The sequence below is a fragment of the Pavona decussata genome, unplaced genomic scaffold (genome assembly GCF_977016875.1).
Source record: "Pavona decussata unplaced genomic scaffold, jaPavDecu1.1 SCAFFOLD_302, whole genome shotgun sequence".
Classification (NCBI taxonomy): Eukaryota; Metazoa; Cnidaria; class Anthozoa; order Scleractinia; family Agariciidae; genus Pavona; species Pavona decussata.
This window is the reverse complement of record NW_028145698.1, coordinates 917,469-936,881: the sequence shown is the minus strand read 5'-3', so window position 1 is coordinate 936,881 and position 19,413 is coordinate 917,469. Positions and strand designations below refer to the sequence as shown.

The 19,413-nt window shown below is 39.6% G+C and overlaps 1 protein-coding gene across 1 annotated transcript in view; it reads left to right on the top strand.

Annotated features, from left to right (window-relative positions):
- LOC146454389 (scavenger receptor cysteine-rich domain-containing protein DMBT1-like) overlaps nt 1–16,688 on the top strand; it is a 46,674-nt gene extending 29,986 nt beyond the window's left edge. Inside the window, exons 12-16 of the mRNA XM_085095505.1 lie at nt 5,675–5,941; nt 9,249–9,884; nt 11,106–11,651; nt 12,103–12,465; nt 13,687–16,688. Coding sequence (XP_084951631.1) covers nt 5,675–5,941; nt 9,249–9,884; nt 11,106–11,651; nt 12,103–12,465; nt 13,687–14,018 — 2,144 coding nt within the window. The 3' untranslated portion in view covers nt 14,019–16,688. The remainder of the gene's footprint in view (nt 1–5,674; nt 5,942–9,248; nt 9,885–11,105; nt 11,652–12,102; nt 12,466–13,686) is intronic.
- The last annotated feature ends 2,725 nt before the right edge of the window (nt 16,689–19,413 follow it).

Genomic DNA, 19,413 nt, shown 5'->3' with positions numbered 1-19,413 from the left:
TAGAACAATAGCCCACAGTATTTATCCACATTTATCCTTATGATTCTTCAATATATTAATCACGTTTATACTTAAAGCACATTTACCAGCATTTATCTACTTTCTTTTACGATGTTTACTGTGTTATGTGCCGATCAATTTGAACATTCAACACCCATACCCTCCTGGCATACCCCGGGAATTTGAGTTTGTATTGTACCCGGGGATGGGGTAATCTGAACTGGATTTTTCTTTTGGTCTAGCGGAATTCGCGCGTAGATTTTCCTCAATTTGGGGAAGTAGAGGAGTTTTCATGAACATGATTTGGCCTTTGTGAATGGATGGCTCACTGTAAACGGCTTCTATATAGTTTTAGGTGTCATTAATATAATAATTCCCTGTTTGTAAAGCATGATCAGTGATTGATTGATTGATTGATTGATTGATTGATTGATTGATTTGATTGATTGATTGATTATAGCTCAGTGAAAATTTGTCATCGGGGAGAGGCCTTACAACGCTTAAGGGTAGGGCATTTGAACGACTTTTTGGTCCATGGGGAAGGGAATGTTAAGAACCTAGTTTTCAATGGTTCAAATACCGAAGGTCTTACCTGAGGGGAGGATGTTGAAGAGGTTTCAAATTGACCGGTGCATTTATTAATTAATTAGTATAATTATTAGTCCAACCTTTTAGTAATAGCACCACAAAACGACGTCTGTATGTTTAACTGAACTACAGATTTGGTAGAAACCAGTTACTGTGTTTGTAAGGACCACCACGACAAAATGAAAGAACTAGATCCTGTAGTAAAGGATCTAATCAGCAACAAGTTGTTGAACAGTTATTAGAAAAAAAAGCAAGGCTGGTTTGACGGTTAAAGTTAACGGTTTTTGTAAAGTTTATATGATTGGTTAGTTCATTCTGCACTCTAGATCACGATGTTTTGTAGAGCTTTGAACAAATAAAAGTTGCCTTGACGTCGTTTATTTGTTTTTTAGTGCTTCTTTTTCTGTGGCCTTATAACAAAACACCTCATAAGAAGCTCCGCGAGAAATAGTTAGAGTGTTTTCCCTCGAGTCTTGATGTTCCTGAGATGAAGTTGAGGGAAACATCAGGACTCTCTGGAAAACAAAACTAACTATTTCCCGAGTGGCCGTACATTAAAGGTTTGTCCTTTGGGACTATTCAGGAATTGGAATACTCAGAATAGACAGTATTTGTGTTCTTTTGGGAGCTATTTCGTTTTCGGAATGAATGGAATATCATTCTGCTCCCGATAGAAGAATGAACAGAATGGAAAGAATACCGTTTACTTAGAATAGACAGAATACGCGTTCTTTTGGGAAATTTTTGGCGGGAAATCCTACGTGGCAGCTCGCGAGCGCAAAACGTAAAAATTAATCACCAAGACTTTAAGAGTGGGGGGGGGGGGGGGACAGGGGGGTCAAAACCTCCCGCCTCCCGCCCTTTTTTGCGTTTCTCCCGTCCCCTAGTAAATTAGAAGGCTTCAAAACCGGTATTAGTCATAAAGCTGTACCAGGACGTACCATTCGAAGGCCTTTCATTATTCATTTTTTTTTACTATATTTATTTTTATTAACGTCAACATTATTGATAGGTTTTGTACTCTGAGTTAATGAAGTTTTGACTAACATAAAGACTTTTGCTCTTGAGCCATCGTAGCTTGATCAGAAACAAAATACAAACAGCGGTGATAAATATAATAAACTTGCGCATTTTATGTAACTTGAGGGTCTCATATGCTACGTCAAGTTAAAATGCGCAAGTTTATTATGTTTATAACCGCTGTTTGTATTTAATTTTTCTGACTAACATGTTCGTCTTGTTTGACGGTTTAACCATTCTTTCAGTGTCAACAGTCTTAGACCATCGTGCAGTGTAATAGTTGTTGCATTTCTTAATTATTCATTTGTTGGGATCATGCATGTAATTCAAATAGGGACATGGCGAGCTGGCAGCCAAACGCCCCAGTTAGAGTTCAGTACGTCTGCCTAATTCTTGGCGCCGTATTGCGGATCCATCGCATTGACTTGATACACTCATTATAATCTTGATATCTTTCTCGATATCCTTACTCCCTAAAACTGCGTGAAAAAATTGCTTTTAGTTCGGGAAAAGGTAAAATGAAACTGTAGGACCTACTTTCAATCCAAGGTTTAAATCTCTGGGTTACTGGTGGTGAATTCTAAGCTCGTTGCTATTGCTCTGAGGAAAGAATTACTGCATTAAATGCAAAAAAGTGTCCGAAATTAGGCAAACTGTTCATCAAAAAGAAGTCTTCATGAATGTGCCAAGGAGGCTGCACTGATCTCCTCCTACTCTTAATCCTATTCCTTTTTTCTATAAAGTCGTTCCTGATTGCTTCTCATGCTGTTTGGCTGCCTATTGTGATAGGAATCGATTTTGCCTTGTGCAAAACGAAAAACGACGCCGTGAAACGAACCACTCTGCACTCTCCACGTGCTCATTGAAACAGCCTTCTGTTCGCAAATTCCCATACACCATGCAGCTAAATCTTTAGTACGGAGTCAGTACGGTCCGATTGACGGTCATTGGGAGCTAACTCCCAAGAAGGTCGTCCATGCCCCAGATTTCTCTCTACCGTACTGAAAAATACTAAGAACTACTAAAATGATTTTTGACGACATTGAATTTTTTTTATATCTCTGATACTAAATTTACAAGACGAGTAATTGCTCACCTTGCTCACCTCTTTGAGACTTCTAGCAACTTGCGCGGCACTCACACGTGTGTTCACATGCCACGCTTGACATTTCATGAGCTATGACGTAACACCATGAAAGGGTTTACAATTTCACCGGTAGTAACCCTGTTCATCGCCTGAGAACGAATTTTTGTGTGCCCTTGGATATAAAATATTGTGTAAAGCCTCGGAGAACACTAAATGGAGGACAAATAACATTGTAAAACATTGTTGGGTTCTTTTTTTGATAGTATTCTAACGCATTAATAAGTAAAGAAATTCACCGTTTTGTATTGCTCTCCCGCTTCCCGTCCTCTTAGAACTCCCGCCTCCCGCCCTTTCCTCTCCCGTCTCCCGTACCCCTCCCGCCCCCTATTCCCCCGGGCTCCCGCCCCCCTGTCCCCCCCCCCACTTAAGAGAAGATAGCCTTAGGCATGCAGCAATAAATTTGACCAACTTGATGTTGTCAAAGCCATTTTTTGACTCAAACTGTGTTCATGCTTGCCGTTTTTGAAAAACGGTTGGTATGACAGTGGTGCATGTAAAATTGAGCGGTTCTCACCTGGCTGAGTCCCAGGGGTACCCTTGATCCTCTCTCGCTGGTAGAGAATATTCTACTGGATACATTGGAGTAAAGATTTCTTGTCTTAATTTAGCAGGGCATCTCCCCTGATCTCTCCACTGCAAGCTCAAGTTGCTTAGTCTAGCTTTTTGATTAGTTAAGTTTATTATTTGTGTTGCCGCTTCAGTTTAGGTACTTTTTCAGGCGAAAAACCTCGGATTCACTAAGGCCTTGTAGTGACTGTCCCGGCAAATCCAGTGGATGAAGCCAATATTCAATGGCAATCGCTAATCGACCTAATCATGAATATCAGTCGATTATCAATAGTAGTCGATTGGCCGTGAAAAATGATGATTTTAGTGAATTCTTATCAATTGGCATTGCAAGGAAAAAAGTTAGGAATGGCACCGTGGTGAGAGCACTCGCCTCCCACCAGTGTGGCCCGGGTTCAATTCCTGGCGTTGATGCCAAATGTGGGTTGAGTTTGTTGTTAGTTCTCGCCCAATGCCCCAACGACTTTTCTCAAGGTTCTCGGGTTTTCCTCCACCTTCAAAAACATTTAAATTAGACTCTTGCGAGCCACCCTATAGTTAACCTCGACTTAGCTTGATGCTACCCTCCCTAAACGTTGCTCCAAGTTGAAGTCCTTAGTCGTCTCAGTATTCGGATCGATTAAGGTTTAAAGAACGTCCATAGTTTTCTTCCGCAAAATGTCAGCTCAGGACTTCGTAAACCGATTCATGGGTTGGGTGGGTTGGATGAGGTCGCTAATGGACTGACAGCGGCTGCCAGCGGCGCCTATAAGCTATATGCTAATGTCCGACCTCACCCTTGCACTGAAGTAATGTAAACAGCATTTGAATATGTATATATTAGAAAATGCGGTATATAAATTCTATTACCATTACCAAAACCAATTCCGTTCGTTTTTTCCATGGCGGATAGTTCGTTAAAAATGCGATATTAGTTCAGGGCATTCTTGTAGAGCCATCAACAGCTCGTAAATTCGGAAAATACGATTCTGTTTCTTTAAACTTTCTGCGACTTCAAACAGATCATTCAGTTCCGTTGTGCTTTCAAAAGGACACCAAACGACCAGGGAGCACAGGAGAAAATATTTTGCTTAAATATTCTCCATAGGTTTTCCCTGATAAATCTGCGCGAAGAAAATTAACAAGCCCCCGAATCAGTAGTAACCGGACGGTTATAAATGTTGCATTGAGTCTATAAAAGTGAAACAAAAATGAACTTAATGATCTGAATAAATTGCTCTCGCACTCCGGAATCAAGAATCAAGGACACAAGGGTTATGATGTCCGTACAAATATTCCTAAATATATCCATTCCCCGACCACCACACCCTTATAATGTTGAACTCGTGTAAGAAAAATTGGACTTTAGCATTGTATGGGGGAGGGTGGGGAGGGTTTGGGGGAGTAAAATGCTTTGTAGACAGATAACATGGCTCCTTTAGCGAGGTCAAACTAAATTCACAGTTAATAGCGTAATTTGTAAGATTTCCCTCAAGCCCTTTTGTCCTTGATTGTAGAGCCGAGTGTATGATCTTGGAGGCATTTTATCGCGAATAGCCAACTGTGCTACAGATTTGAACTGACAGTTTTGCACGAGGCGATGTTAGAACAGAAACTTCCTCTTCAATGAACTCCTGATGCAATGCATGCATGCCACATTTAGGCTGTCAGTAACAATCGATAATTGGCCTTGAATGCGATTTATCGGATGGTTATCGATTCGCTGGATGGGAACATACTGAGTCAACTGAAACCTGATTAGTAGTCAGTATGGACCAGTATGTGCCAACTGTGTACGGAAATTAGCAAGCTAGCAGAGCTTCTAATTCTCGCGCTTTCTGTGAAAGAAAGATCAGAAGCTACATATTTACATATTTTATTGGCTCGTCCCCACGGAGCTTTTCAGAGTCAATTTAACATTACATAACTAAGTACAAGACAAGCTCTTCCTGCGCTTCCCGCGGAAGGCCAAAACAAGAAGTTGCTGTCGTTGGCAGTAGGGGAAGTCTTGTAATAGAAGGTCAAGTAAAGCACCACTAAGGTGTAATTAAATTCACAAAAAAAAAAAAAATAATCAAGCAAATAGCGCGGTTGATTCACTTTCAACCTTGTTCCAGCCTTTCTAGACTATTTCGATAAACCTATGTCTGACATGCGGGACTCCAAAATACTCTCTCGCCAAATGAAATCGTTTCTGTCGCCCGCTGCGCAAACTAGATTTTTCGCTTTCATATCTGTTGCCAAAAATGTTCCTGAGCGGATTTGAACTTTGAATCGCATGACACCAAAACAAATATCAATTAAAATAGCATAAAAAGTTGGCAGATTATCCACACCGTGACTCGTGATCTTGGCATCAGATAACGAGCTGAACAATCGAGTTTAACAAACATCCCACTGGGGAGCTGTGCATTGTTGAGATCAGCGATATGGCTGCTCAGAAGCAGAGTTTGCCTTCTTTCGCGTCCATTATATCGGTTTTATCGATTGTGCTGTACTGTGCTGGATTTTTAAGAGTTGAGCTTGAGTTGAACGAACAGAAGACGAGAATAACTGCCCTCGAAAAGGGAGAGGAGGCTAAACAAGCATTCACCGAATCCAAACATCCAGAGCCCACAAAGTTTGTTGAAAACGCTCCTGGTAAGTCAAACGTGTGGCTGTAGAGAACTTTGCTCCCAGAAAAGTAATTTCAAAACAAATCACAAAGAAATCCATACAGAATGTAGCGTTTGTGTCTTTTTCCGACTGATACACAACTGAAATCGAAAACCCTTTTGCGAGAGCAGGAACATTTTTCCGGCCGGAAAAGGCCTCTGTTATGCTCTCAAGCTAAAATCGAAGGAAGTTCTAAGAATATTTTGATCGCATTGTATAATTCTTGCATTGGCTTTTCTTTGTTTCGTTTTATTTTATTTTAATTCCTTTGCTTTCCTTTCATTTTTTCTTTCTTTTTTCTTTTTTAATTACACAATAACACTAGTTTTGGCCTGAGTGAGACGCCAACTAACCAATGTTAGGCCTTCCTGATCCTTTCCCTTTAAATTTTAATTTGGCCTACAGGCTAAGTTGACGTATTCTTACAAGTAAAAGAACTCTTCTTTGTTTTTGTATAAAATACATGCTATTAAATTGAATACGAAAAACAATGCGTGGAATTCCTTTCTAAAAAAAACTGAAGTTTATTGACAAAGCCGACTACTCACGTACATTGAACGATAACACCTTTAACGTTATATTATATCAAATCTTGTAAAAAAAATGGTGTATCGAATATTTTGTTGTTCGAATTTGTGCTCTTGTTTTTTCAGTTAATTAGGAGCTATAATCAGTGTTCTAATTTCGCATAGGTAGACAAACGACAGAGCTGAACAACGTCTACGCGTGCAATTTTTTCCTGGCACGCAACTCAGGCTTGAAGTTCACGGAAGGCCAGAGGATTTTTCTCAATAGAACACGTTTTGAAAACTTTGTACAACCTCTAAATCTTTTGGTACTTTGAAAACGCAAACATTAGACATGTGTCTTGAAAAACCCTGGAATGTTATTTTCTTTTTTGATATAAAAACTAAACTTTGTATCTCCCGGAAATTCAAGTCATCGCTTGAGGTCACGTACTTGATCGTATGCCAGTGACGACGGTAACAAATATGTTATTCAGCTCTGTCTGACAGACATCAACAACCTACTCTGTCTTTACATTAAGAACAATCCATTCACGTATTCAATAGGAGATCTCCATCTAGTGGTTAAAATATATTACTGTTCGGCAGAAAACGTTCCGCTGGATAAAGTTATTAGCTCTTTAAACAACCGGCGCCCGACCCTTTAAGTTCCGGGGGGGGGGGGGGGAGGAGGGGGGAGGACTCCCATACAAAATTAACGGGGGTGATCGTCGGAAATGAAGAAAAGAACCCTTAAAAGGTACCAGAATTCTGTTTTGTAGCTGTTTTCCGAATGACAATTTTTTACCTCTAAATTTAAAGGTACCACCTTATCTCACACGGAAGTCATTTTACACTAGTTTAGCACCCTAAGGTGGGTACCACTGGTTTTCAATTTAGTTATTAATAATATTGTAAGGCTCTTTTGAGTATTTTTATAGAAAAAGCGCAATATAAGTATTAAATATTATTATTATTATTATTATTATTATTATTATTATTGTTATTATTATTATTATTATTATTTTATTATTATTATTATTATTATTATTATTATTATTATTATTATTATTATTATTATTATTATTATTCGGTGAAGATCTACGCGGGCGCGGCGAGCTATTTGGATGAAAGAAATGTTAGGATATCAAGTAGATGAGGTGACAGCTGCTTTAGGATGCCACCAAGAACTATCAAACGTTATGTCTCAAAAGCTTCAAAACCGATAAAAAGTGTGGCCATGCACCCGCACGTGGAATTTTTATTATGGAAACTGTGCTTAAACAACCCGAAAAGACAACGACGAGCTCCTCGAGCTCCTCTTGTCACAACAACACCGCAAAACAATAGTTTTAATGAGGAAAAGCAATCGCCCTGCACGTGCGTTTTGAGTTTTGATACATTTCTTTGTGTCCTCTGCAAAACAACAACGTGAAATGACCAAATTCAAGGTTCTGTGGAGAACGAAAACATCCGACGGTGAATTTCTCATTCTCTTTCTTAACTCGAACATACGCCAACAGTAAGTGCGCCAACCAATTTGATTCCTGGGTAGTTTATAGTTGTTTTACCGAGTTGAGGGGTTGAAATAATCGCGAAGTCACGCAAATGAAATGAAGTTATATTTTCAAGTGACGTTTTCGTTGATGTCTACTGTCATTCTGTTTATACTTCGAGTTTTTTTTTTTTTTCGCTTTTAAAAGACGCAAACAAACGTTTATAGTGTTTTCTGTCATTCCACTTGTCACGCCTCCGAATATATAATAAGAACTACCCATATTACCTTTCGGTCTGGTCTTTTAGCCGACAACGTTAATTAAAATAGCTGTATATAGGTTAATTAAAATACACGGCTCCTCCATCCAAGACAAGCGCGCGCCCTTATTGGCGCCGCGAGCCTCGATTAGTCGACTGACAAGCTCTTATTATCTTTAATAGCGCAGATCTACAATCTCTGTACAATCATCGCACTTAAATGTGCATATCCAGCCTAAATAGGCTTCAGGAAAGAGGAAAATCTAAAATTTGTCAAATCGTTTAATATGTGGCCTCTTTTTAGTACACAGGGATATCAACACCAGATTACGTTTTCGCACTCGTGGGGTTTTTTTATTGGCTCACAAATCCAACAGTACAGAGCGTTATTTTCTGTAAAATTTTGATTTTTATTTTGTTTCTAATAATATAATACAAGGTTTTAAGTTTGATGAAGTTTACAAGCATCGCATCTGGGCAGTAATCAAATCAGTATCATACGCATTTGTTCAATAAAGTCCTCCATAATTATTTTAGGTCCAGACTGCTGCAAGGACAACCTCGTTCCCAGGGTCTCTCCTCTTTACCCTCCCTGGTACGTGAAGAGGAGAGACCCTGGGGATGAGGTTGATACAACTTAGTAGAGTACAGTGTTTGTTAGGGTTTGCGTAATAGATCTCTAGAGTTTTATTTTCACTCGTGTACGATCGAGATTGTGTTGAATAATGACCCCACACTGAAAAGGAAGGAATTGAAACTTAATTCCTTCAAGTTCTAATTCGTTGACTTTGTAGCAAATTCGTACACAAACGCCCAAATGGGACATTAATTTGTGTCAGTTAATTTTCATCCTTTAGATGATTTTTCCTTGGCTTTGTTTTGAAGTTCTTAGAACGATTTTGACAAATCACTACTGTTGATACATCTTTTGTATATGTGAAAGGTGCATATCTGTGCCTTCCGTAAATAGACTAAATTGTTTTTTTAGATAATTAATCATGTCGTTTAAAAATATTTTATTTCCGTTGCAGATTCTCATTTCGATAATCAAAGAAACAGGCGTGGAGCTGATGCAGTGAAAAACACAACAGGAACGACGCAGAGAATATCAGAAGAGAGATTGAAACTCTGTCAATCCATTGCAAAAGCTGGCTTGTGCTCCCCAGGACCTCCCGGCCCTCCAGGACCAAGAGGAGAGAAGGGGACCCGGGGACGACGAGGCCATAAAGGAAAAATCGGAAATAAGGGAGATCGAGGCATTATGGGATCACCGGGGAAGAGTGGCAAGCAAGGCATCATGGGACCCGTCGGACCACCAGGAGAAGTTGGTTCCAAGGGGCAGAAAGGAGCTATAGGGCCCGTAGGTAGACCAGGAGCTAAAGGGGAACCTGGTGAATCAATTTCAGTCCCTGTCGTTGCTGTTTCTCCTACAACGCTGACAGTCAATGAAAGTGGATCAGCTATGTTTCAGTGTTCAGTCAGCGGTAATCCGCAGCCTACGTTCGATTGGAGTAAGGTGCACCAACAGTCGCAAGTGAGTCGGTCAACGGATTCAAGTGGAACATTGCTGTTAAAGAACGTGAAAGGGAGTGACTCGGGCGTGTACAATTGCTCAGCAGTAAACGTGTTAGGCCAGGCATACGCACAGGCTAGGCTTGTAGTAAATGGTAAATTTTCTTAACAATAAATCCCACAACAGTAAATGAACTAAAAACGCGATCGCGCCGCACGTTTAAGTTCTGTGAAGGGTGAAGATAGACTTTTAAAACAATTTTGGCTTAGCTTTCACACTGATAGTTGAAATACAATCAGAGATTTCTGCTGGTAATTGAAAACTATGAAAATTGTGCGTCATCATCTTCTGGCAGTTTCAAAAGATTGGAAAGTTTATGTGAACCCAAGATTTCACTTTCATCTCGAAAAGTTTTTTGAAGTAATATATCAAACATGCACGAGAAGGCTTGTTTCATCAGATATCCAAACACTGAGAAGTAGGTTGAAAAAATGAGACGCAGTCGAGGTATTTTAAACGACACACTTACGAGTTTTTGATATGGATTCTCAAATGATTAATAATTCTTGGAGAAATTCAAGGCTAAAGTTGGCAAAATTTTATGGTCATTAGGAACACATATCCAAACCACGGTCACAGTAGTTATTTTCTTTGTTTTCTCTTGAATTGATGAATCATTAATTGCCACTATTCTGGAAGAGGGAAAAGATGCAATACCTCTTCTCATCCCTTTCTGGTAATATAACTAGAAAAATATGCAGTACTCGGTTTTGCAAGCTTTGACGAGCCATCTAAAAACGAAAAGTTACTTTTCGTGATGTCTGCACGGGGAGTTGAATTCGTTACCAGGCGGTCGCATAGTGGTACCTCGCCTGACGTCAGAGGCCTTCGCATGCAATCTTGCGGAATTGTCATTAAAACGTGTTTCTCTTGAATGACCGTTTGCATACATGTGAGTCGGATCGCTTTCATTATACCTCAGGAAATTCATGAGCAAGTTTTTGTTTTTTCATCACCTTTGAGTTTTATCATTTTTTGTTTTTTAGACTAGCCAAGTTTAGAGGCCCTGTTTGGGTTTGGTTGTATTTACACTTCATTGAAGATTAGACAGTCTTAATCGAAAATCTATCGAAAAAGTGGGGAATGAAAATGGTATAATTCAACCGCTTTCCATACACCACAGACTAAATGAAGTGATAAAAGTGGCAAAAGGAAAGGATTTGTCTCGTTAACAAACTATGTTAATGCGAAGAAAAAATTAGTTTTCAGTTCTCCGCCCGGTTTTCTACACAACTCGTACAGTCTCCGCCTGAATGTCCTCAATAACACGAAAATTCAAAGCCATAAATCTGAAACTTTTGTTTTGTTTCCGCAGTTCGCGTTCGCGTTGCCGTTGATCCGGGACCTCACTACGCCGTTGGAGGAGCTACTGTCACTCTCCCAGTCTGTCACGTGACCGGACACCCGGCTGCAATTATCACTTGGCGAAAGTCATCTGGCCAGTTGCCTCAAGCGAGGGTGAGGTACAACAACAGAAATCAGTTACAGATTCTAAACGCTCAGAAAGATGACTCAGACATGTACTTTTGTTCAGCAGTAAACCTTCTCGGACGTGTTGAAAAGAGAACGCTATTGATTGTGGTTTCCCGTCCCCAATTCACTGTTACGCCACCTGCTAAAGTTGTTGCGTACGCTGGCGACAACTTGACATTAAACTGCGACGCTACCGGCGATCCAAAGCCAATCATGAGTTGGGAAATGGAAAGAGCTTCACTGCCAGCTGGGCGAAGCCAACAAACAGGAGGAGCCTTAGTTATAAGGAACATGAAAATGGAAGATACAGGGAAGTACATTTGTGTTGCAACAACCTTGAGTGTGAATGTTTTAAACGTGAAAAATGTGACCTATACCGAAGTTAAAGGTAAGCGTTACCTAATACAAATTGAGAGACACCTTTCATATATGTGTGCCTAAATTTGGTATAAAAGTGGAAGTTGGAATTTAAAGAACAAGTTATTTTTAGGGTTGATTCTTAAATATTTACTTAGTTGCCTATCTGTGTACCGCCGCCCACTTTACACGAGGCAGGTAGATATTTCGGTGCTTTCTGACTGCTTGTCTAGAAAGGGATTGTTATATTTCATTCAGTAACGGTCTACTGAAGACACCCGTCTATTAATTTCTCTCTGTAAATACCCACCTGATTGTCTGCTAATAAGCCCCTTACCACCACCTCCCCCCTCTCCTTTGTCTCTCTGTTTAGCCTCCATCGAGTCTTCTTCTCGAAACCTGAAGTAGATATAAGGTAACAGGTGGCTTAATAACAACTTTTAAGGTTACTTCACACGTAATCACCACCATTCTTTTATCAGTTTATAATTCTACAGTGCTATCCGTGACCGCAACTAGTTCTTGCTCAAATCTACTGGTCACTCGATCCAGCACAAGTGGCATCATATTTTCAAATAGAAATGGACACTACAGCAATAATATGGATTGCCAGTGGACTTTGTCCTCGAACAGAAACTTAAAACTCGTATTCTTCAGGTTTGAAACTGAATCCTGCTGCGATCATGTTTATGTCTATGATGGTGGATCGTCTTTGTCTCCTTTGATTGGAAAATTTAACGGAAAATCGCTGCCTGGAGCCATTACAAGTTCGCACAACAAGCTTCTTGTAAGGTTTACCACCGATCATAGTGCCATAAAAAGTGGTTTTGCAGCAAGTTATTACGGTAAGGACCATTTAAAGAGATAAAGAAACCCCAGGGGGATATGCCACACCAGCCTCCAAACTTGGACTCCGTTTTGAAGGTTTTTACTTTCAAACTGATAGCCCGTTCTAGAAATGGCCAAGTTACTTAGTATCCCTTTGCATAAGTTATTGCATCGTCCTTTCATTCCTTACATCTAAAATATTGTAATTTATTTTGCTTCTCTATCAATTCTCTGTAAACAAGTTAACATACCTGATATTTTGAAGCATCTCTGCATTATAATATCAGCAAACCCTGTTACAGAAAATGCCTCAGAAATGGATACCGTCCTGTTCTTGATCAAGAGTCGCAAAATCACGACCCGGTGATACGAGGGAGTAACAGCTTCCTCCTTCCCTCCCCCCCCCCCCCCCCTCCCCCTTGAAGTCATTACAACTCCGCATAAGAAGGTCTTTTTTAATTTGTCATATTTACAAGCGATGGCTCCAATAAGCGAAAGAGCGTTGTAGCACTTTAGCATGGCAACAGTCGTTTCCAAAGCACCTGATCCCCAAAGACTTAAATTTCAGCCCTTTTTGAGAGGGCAATTTCCAAAATTAACGTTTCACTAATCCTTAAATTACTTATGCAAGTTGCACTAGTTATGTGAGGAGCGGGGGAAGAACTTGTTATGCACGTCTAAAACGTGTACTTGTAAGAATTATGCCCAAGAAAACAAGGATTTGTACTTGCAAAATTTGACTGGAAATATGGCTTCCCATCAATTGTTTCTCTGTGATAATAATTTCTAGTTTGGTCAAAGGTTACTTCCAAGTCTCCCAGCAGAAAGAGAGAAGACCCAAAAGTTGGCAAACCCACCGGCCCGAAAAAGAAACAAATAAAAAGAAAATGAGAAGACGCGTGCCCATGCCCGAACAAAATGTTCAAACTTGACCTCCAGTATATAGCAAACATTTAGTATCTGAGGTATAAACAACATTTTAGGTAGTGTTGCTGTAATTCAAAGTAACAATGCTAAAAATAAGATTTACCTCATTTGCAGTGTTGTTGTACATTGGTTAAAAAGGGGCGTTTTTTTCTCATAAAATTGCGAGAGTCTTTAAAACGAGATGAAACTATCTCAAAACATCAAGAAAACTGATTTCAGTTGTTTTGGTTAAGATATCTAAACATACTAAGATGGAAAAACTGTAGTTGAGCATTTGGTTTAAAAAATGGTGTCTCGCCATTGTGTTTTAGTTGTTGACTCCTCTGTTCGCCTTTTGGGTGGTGGTAGTCCATTGGCCGGCAGAGTTGAAATCTTCTATAACAATCAATGGGGAACAATTTGTGATGATTACTGGGATATAAATGATGCTAACGTGGTTTGCAGGCACCTTGGATTCCCACAAGCCTCTCAAGCCCCTGGAAGCGCCCGTTACGGCCAGGGATCTGGACCTATATGGATGGATTACGTGAGATGTACCGGAAGTGAGTCGTACATCCACAATTGCAGACACAGGGGATGGGGAAAACACAATTGTGATCATAGCGAGGATGCCAGTGTGGTGTGCTCTTCCAGCATACCATAAATCAGTTAGGTAACAAAAGCCAATTTCTACTGGTCAGATCTGTCTGTCTGGCTGAATCTACGAAACTAGAAATTGTGATCAATGGTCTAGATGGTAGGGCACAAGTTAAGTTATCTAACTTAGTGTTTAAAATGTAACCTTTTTTAGCAAACTGTTTGGCTCAGTTCTTTCGCTGTTAATACCTTTGTGGGTGGAGTAAGAAGAGGTTAAATGAAGAAAATAACGAGAACAGCATGCGCGTCTTAAGCTGTGCCGAACAAGTTTGATCCCGGAAATTGCAATTGGTAGTTGTTGTTGTTGTTTTCTTATCGAGAAAAAGCTGTTAAAAAAGATAAACATAGTCGGTTTATTCCGAATAAATAGTGAGTGGTCTAAGTAATAATAATAATAATAATAATAATAATAATAATAATAATAATAATAATAATAATAATAATAATAACAACAAAAACAAGGTCGGTAGCGAGGGGACCAATGTCATTACACAGTTCAATTATTTGAGCCGTGTGCGAGGCAGTAAACAACACATGCTTCCGAACAAGGCTGGATTTATACCAATAGTGCTTAGGGGATAGAACGGTTTTCAGTTGAGTGTCGTAAAACTAGACACAAAGCAATTACTCTGGCCAATCACAAACGAGTAAACAGACGTTAACAACACAAAGAACCAATCAGAATTCAAAGCAAATTCATGTCACCTGCGGAAGGGTGGGAAAATGTGCACGAGCAAATCACGGTTAGTTTCGTTTTTGTTTCTCACTGATTAAGAGAATGGCGCGATTTTTTTTAAGCAAATCACAGAGCGCAGTGACGCAAATTTAAATTAAAGCAAACTCGAACTGCTTTCGATACTCAATTGAAAACCCCCTTCCGAAACATCATTTCTTGCAAGTGCTGAGTCTTGAAAATAGCATACTAAAAGAAATCAAAGTACAGGGAATCCTAAGATCTCCAGCCCCGGCCGTCTCAACTCACCGCTAAGCTCCCTTAAGTGTCATTTAAACTGATTAAGATTGTCCAATCCACGAGGAGCAGTTGGGTTCCCTGTCATGGGATGCACTGCTTACCGCTGAGGTGTTTTTTAGAGTGAAAATGCCTTTGGGAATTACGTTCTCTCATCTCAATCGAGTCGGTTGACTAAAATCCAGTCTGTCATTTGTATATTTTATTGTTGTCATATCAGGATTTGATGTGACACTTATGCTACTCAGGGATACCCAACATGAACGAAATATTTTCTGTGTTTCCAGATCGTTTTGTGGTCTTATAGGGGCACGTTTATGTGAACTAATACAGTTTGATCACAGAGCTTTTAAAGAGAACGGAATCTGATTCAACAGATTTTGCGACCATTGCTGGCCATGCCTTTTGAAGGCGCTAGCTGGCCAGCTTATCTCGCACTTGGAACAAAACATTTCCCCCTCCGAAAAAGAAAACAATTAGTTTTCCTTTGTTACGAAATTTTGAGGAGGCATTTTGCTGAAGAAAAGTTTAGTTTTCTTTACATTGACTAAATCCGAATTTCTAAGGCAATTATAAGGTCTCCCGGAGAGATATTCAACCCATTGGATCGGTTGGGCGCCCTTGATAAGCTATTGTATTTAGCAACTTAGGCTTAGACTTGTGGCTATTCAGACAAAGAAGCTTTAAGGTACTGTGACCTTAGAAAGCAACTTCTGATATATGGTAGAACAATAGCCAACAGTATTTATCCACATTTATTCTTATGATTCTTCAATATATTAATCACGTTTATACTTAAAGCACATATACCAGCATTTATCTACTTTCTTTTACGATGTTTACTGTGTTATGTGCCGATCAATTTGAACATTCAACTGGCATACCCCGGGAATTTGAGTGTGTATTGTACCCGGGGATGGGGTAACATGAACTGGATTTTTCTTTTGGTCTAGCGGAATTCGCGCGTAGATTTTCCTCAATTTGGGGAAGTAGAGGAGTTTTCATGAACGTGATTTGGCCTTTGTGAATGGATGGCTCACTGCAAACGGCTTCTATATATTTTTAGGTGTCATTAATATAATAATTCCCTGTTTGCAAAGCATGAACAGTGATTGATTGATTGATTGATCGATTGATTGATTGATTGATTGATTGATTGATTGATTGATTGATTGATCGATTGATTGATTGATTGATTGATTATAGCTCAGTGAAAATTTGTCATCGGGGAGAGGCCTTACAACACTTAAGGGTAGGGCATTTGAACGACTTTTTGGTCTCCGGGGACGGGAATGTTAAGAGCCTAGTTTTCAATGGTTCAAATACCGAAGGTCTTGCCTGAGGGGAGGATATTGAAGAGGTTTCAAATTGACCGGTGCATTTATTAATTGATTAGTATAATTATTATTCCAACCTTTTAGTGATAGCACCACAAAACGACGTCTGTATGTTTAACCGAACTAAAGATTTGGTAGAAACCAGTAACTGTGTTTGTAAGGACCACCACGACAAAAAGAAAGAACTAGATCATGTAGTAAAGGATATAATCAGCAACAAGTTGTTGAACAGTTATTACAAAAAAGAGCAAGGCTTGTTTGACGGTTAGAGTTTCGGTTTTTGTAAAGTTTATATCATTGGTTAGTTCATTTTGCACTCTACATCACGATGTTTTGTATAGCTTTGAACAAATAAAAGTTGCCTTGACGTCGTTTATTTGTTTTTTTGTGCGTCTTTTTCTGTGGCCTTATAACAAAACACCTTACATCAAGCTCCGCGGGAAATAATTAGAGTGTTTTCCCTCGGGTCTCAATGTTTCCTGAGATGAAGATGAGGGAAACATCAGGACTCGCTGGAAAACAAAACTAACTATTTCCCGAGGGGCCGTACATTAAAGGCGCGTTCTTTGGGACTATTCCGGAATTGAAATCGGAATAGACGGTATTTGTGTTCTTTTGGGAGCTATTCCGTTTTCGGAATAAACGGAATATCATTCTGTTCATTCTGCTCCCGATAGCAGAATGAACAGAATGGAAGGAATACAGTTTACTTGGAATAGACAGAATACGCGTTCTTCTGGGAAATTTTTGGCGGGAAATCCTACGCGGCAGCTCACGCGCGCAAACCGTAAAAATGAATCACCAAGACTTTAAGAAAAAATAGCATTAGGCAGCAATAAATTTGACCAACTTGATGTTGTCAAAGTCAACGGAAGAACTGGGCAACGATTTCCACACAACCCCATCATTAATCACTTTGCGACTCAAACTGTATTCATGCTCGTCGTTTTTGAAAAACGGTTGGTATGACAGTGGTGCATGTATAATTGAGCGATTCTCACCTGGCTGAGTCTTTTCAGGCCAATAGTAACTGGTAGAGAATATTCTACTGGATACATTTATTTAGCGGGGCATCTCCCCTGATCTTGCCATTACCAAAACTAATTCCATTCGTTTTCTTCAGGGCGGAAAGGTCGTTAAAAATGCCACATTAGTTCAGAAGCATTTTGTATTCGGAAAATACGATTCCGTTTCTTTAAACTTGCTGCAACTGAAATTTTCAGCTGAAGCATCCTTTGTGCCTTCAAAAGGACAACAAACGACCTGATAACACAGGAGACAATATTTTGCTTCAATATTCTCCATAGGTTTTCCCTGATAAATCTGCGCAAAGAAAATTAACAAGCCCCCGAATCAGTAGTAACCGGACGGATATAAATGTTGCATTGAGTCTATAAAAGTGAACCAAAAATGAACTTAATGATCTGAATAAATTGCTCTCGCACTCCGGGATCAAGAATCAAGGACACAAGGGTTATGATGTCCGTACAAATACTCCTAAAAATATTCATTCCCCGACCACCACACCCTTATAACTCGTGTTAGAAAAATTGGACTTTAGCATTGTATGGGGGAGGGTGGGGAGGGTGTGGTGGAGTAAAATGCTTTGTAGACAGATAACATGGCTCCTTTAGCGAGGTCAAACTAAATTCACAGTTAATAGCGTAATTTGTAAGATTTCTCTCAAGCCCTTTTGTCCTTGATTGTAGAGCCGAGTATATGATCTTGGAGGCATTTTATCGCGAATAGCCAACTGTGCTACAGATTTGAACTGACAGTTTTGCACGAGGCGATGTTAGAACAGAATCTTCCTCTTCAATGAACTCCTGATGCAATGCATGCATGCATGCATGCCACATTTAGGCTGTCAGCAACAATAGATAACTGGCTTTGCATGCGATTTATCGGATGGTTATCGATTGGCTGCATGGGAATATACTGAGTCAACTGAAACCTGATAAGTAGTCAGTATGGACCAGTATGTGCCAACTGTGTACGGAAATTAGCAAGCAGAGTTTCTAATCTCGCGCTTTCTGTGAAAGAAAGATCAGAAGCTACATATTTACATGTTTTATTGGCTCGTCCCCACGGGGCTTTTCAGAGTCAATTTAACATTACATAACTAAGTACAAGACAAGCTCTTCCTGCGCTTCCTGCGGAAGGCCAAAACAAGAAGTTGTTGTCGTTGGCAGTAGGGGAAGTCTTGTAATAGAAGGTCAGGTAAAGCACTGAAAGCTGTCTAGACTGACCTGAGACAAACCCATGCATCACTAAGGTGTAATTAAATCTACAAAAAATAATAATAATCAAGCAAATAGCGCGGTTGATTCATTTTACTATAGACCTTGTTCCAGCCTTCCTAGACTATTTCGATAATTTAAACCTATGTCTGACATGCGGGACTCCAAAATACTCTCTCGCCAAATGAAATCGTTTCTGTCGCCCGCTGCGCAAACTAGATTTTTCGCTTTCATATCTGTTGCCAAAAATGTTCCTGAGCGGATTTGAACTTTGGATCGCATGACACCAAAACAAATATCAATTAAAATAGAATTAAAAGTTGGCAGATTATCCACACCGTGATTCGTGATCTTGGCATCAGATAACGAGCTGAACAATCGAGTTTAACAAACATCCGGATTCCCATTGACGAGCTGTGCATTGTTGAGATCAGCGATATAGTCGCTCAGAAGCAGAGTTCACAAAGTTTGTTAAAAACGCTCCTGGTAAGTCAAACGTGTAGCTGTAGAGAACTTTGCTCCCAGAATAATAATTTCAAAACAAATCACAAAGAAATCAATACATAATATAGCGTTTGTGTCTCTTTCGACTGGAACACACTAGCTTTGGAAAGCAGGAAAATTTTTACGGCCGGAAAAACGGTGTTTTGATAATCACAAGATAGACCACAACCTTAGTTGTTCGTCTGCTCTCTCAAGCTAAAATCGAAGGAAATTCCAAGAACATTTTGATCACATTGTCTAATTCTTTGCTTTTCTTTGTTTTATTGTATTTTTTTTAATGAAGTTTATTGACAAAGCCGACTACTCGCGTACAGCATAAGACAATACCTTTCACGTTATATTATATTATAT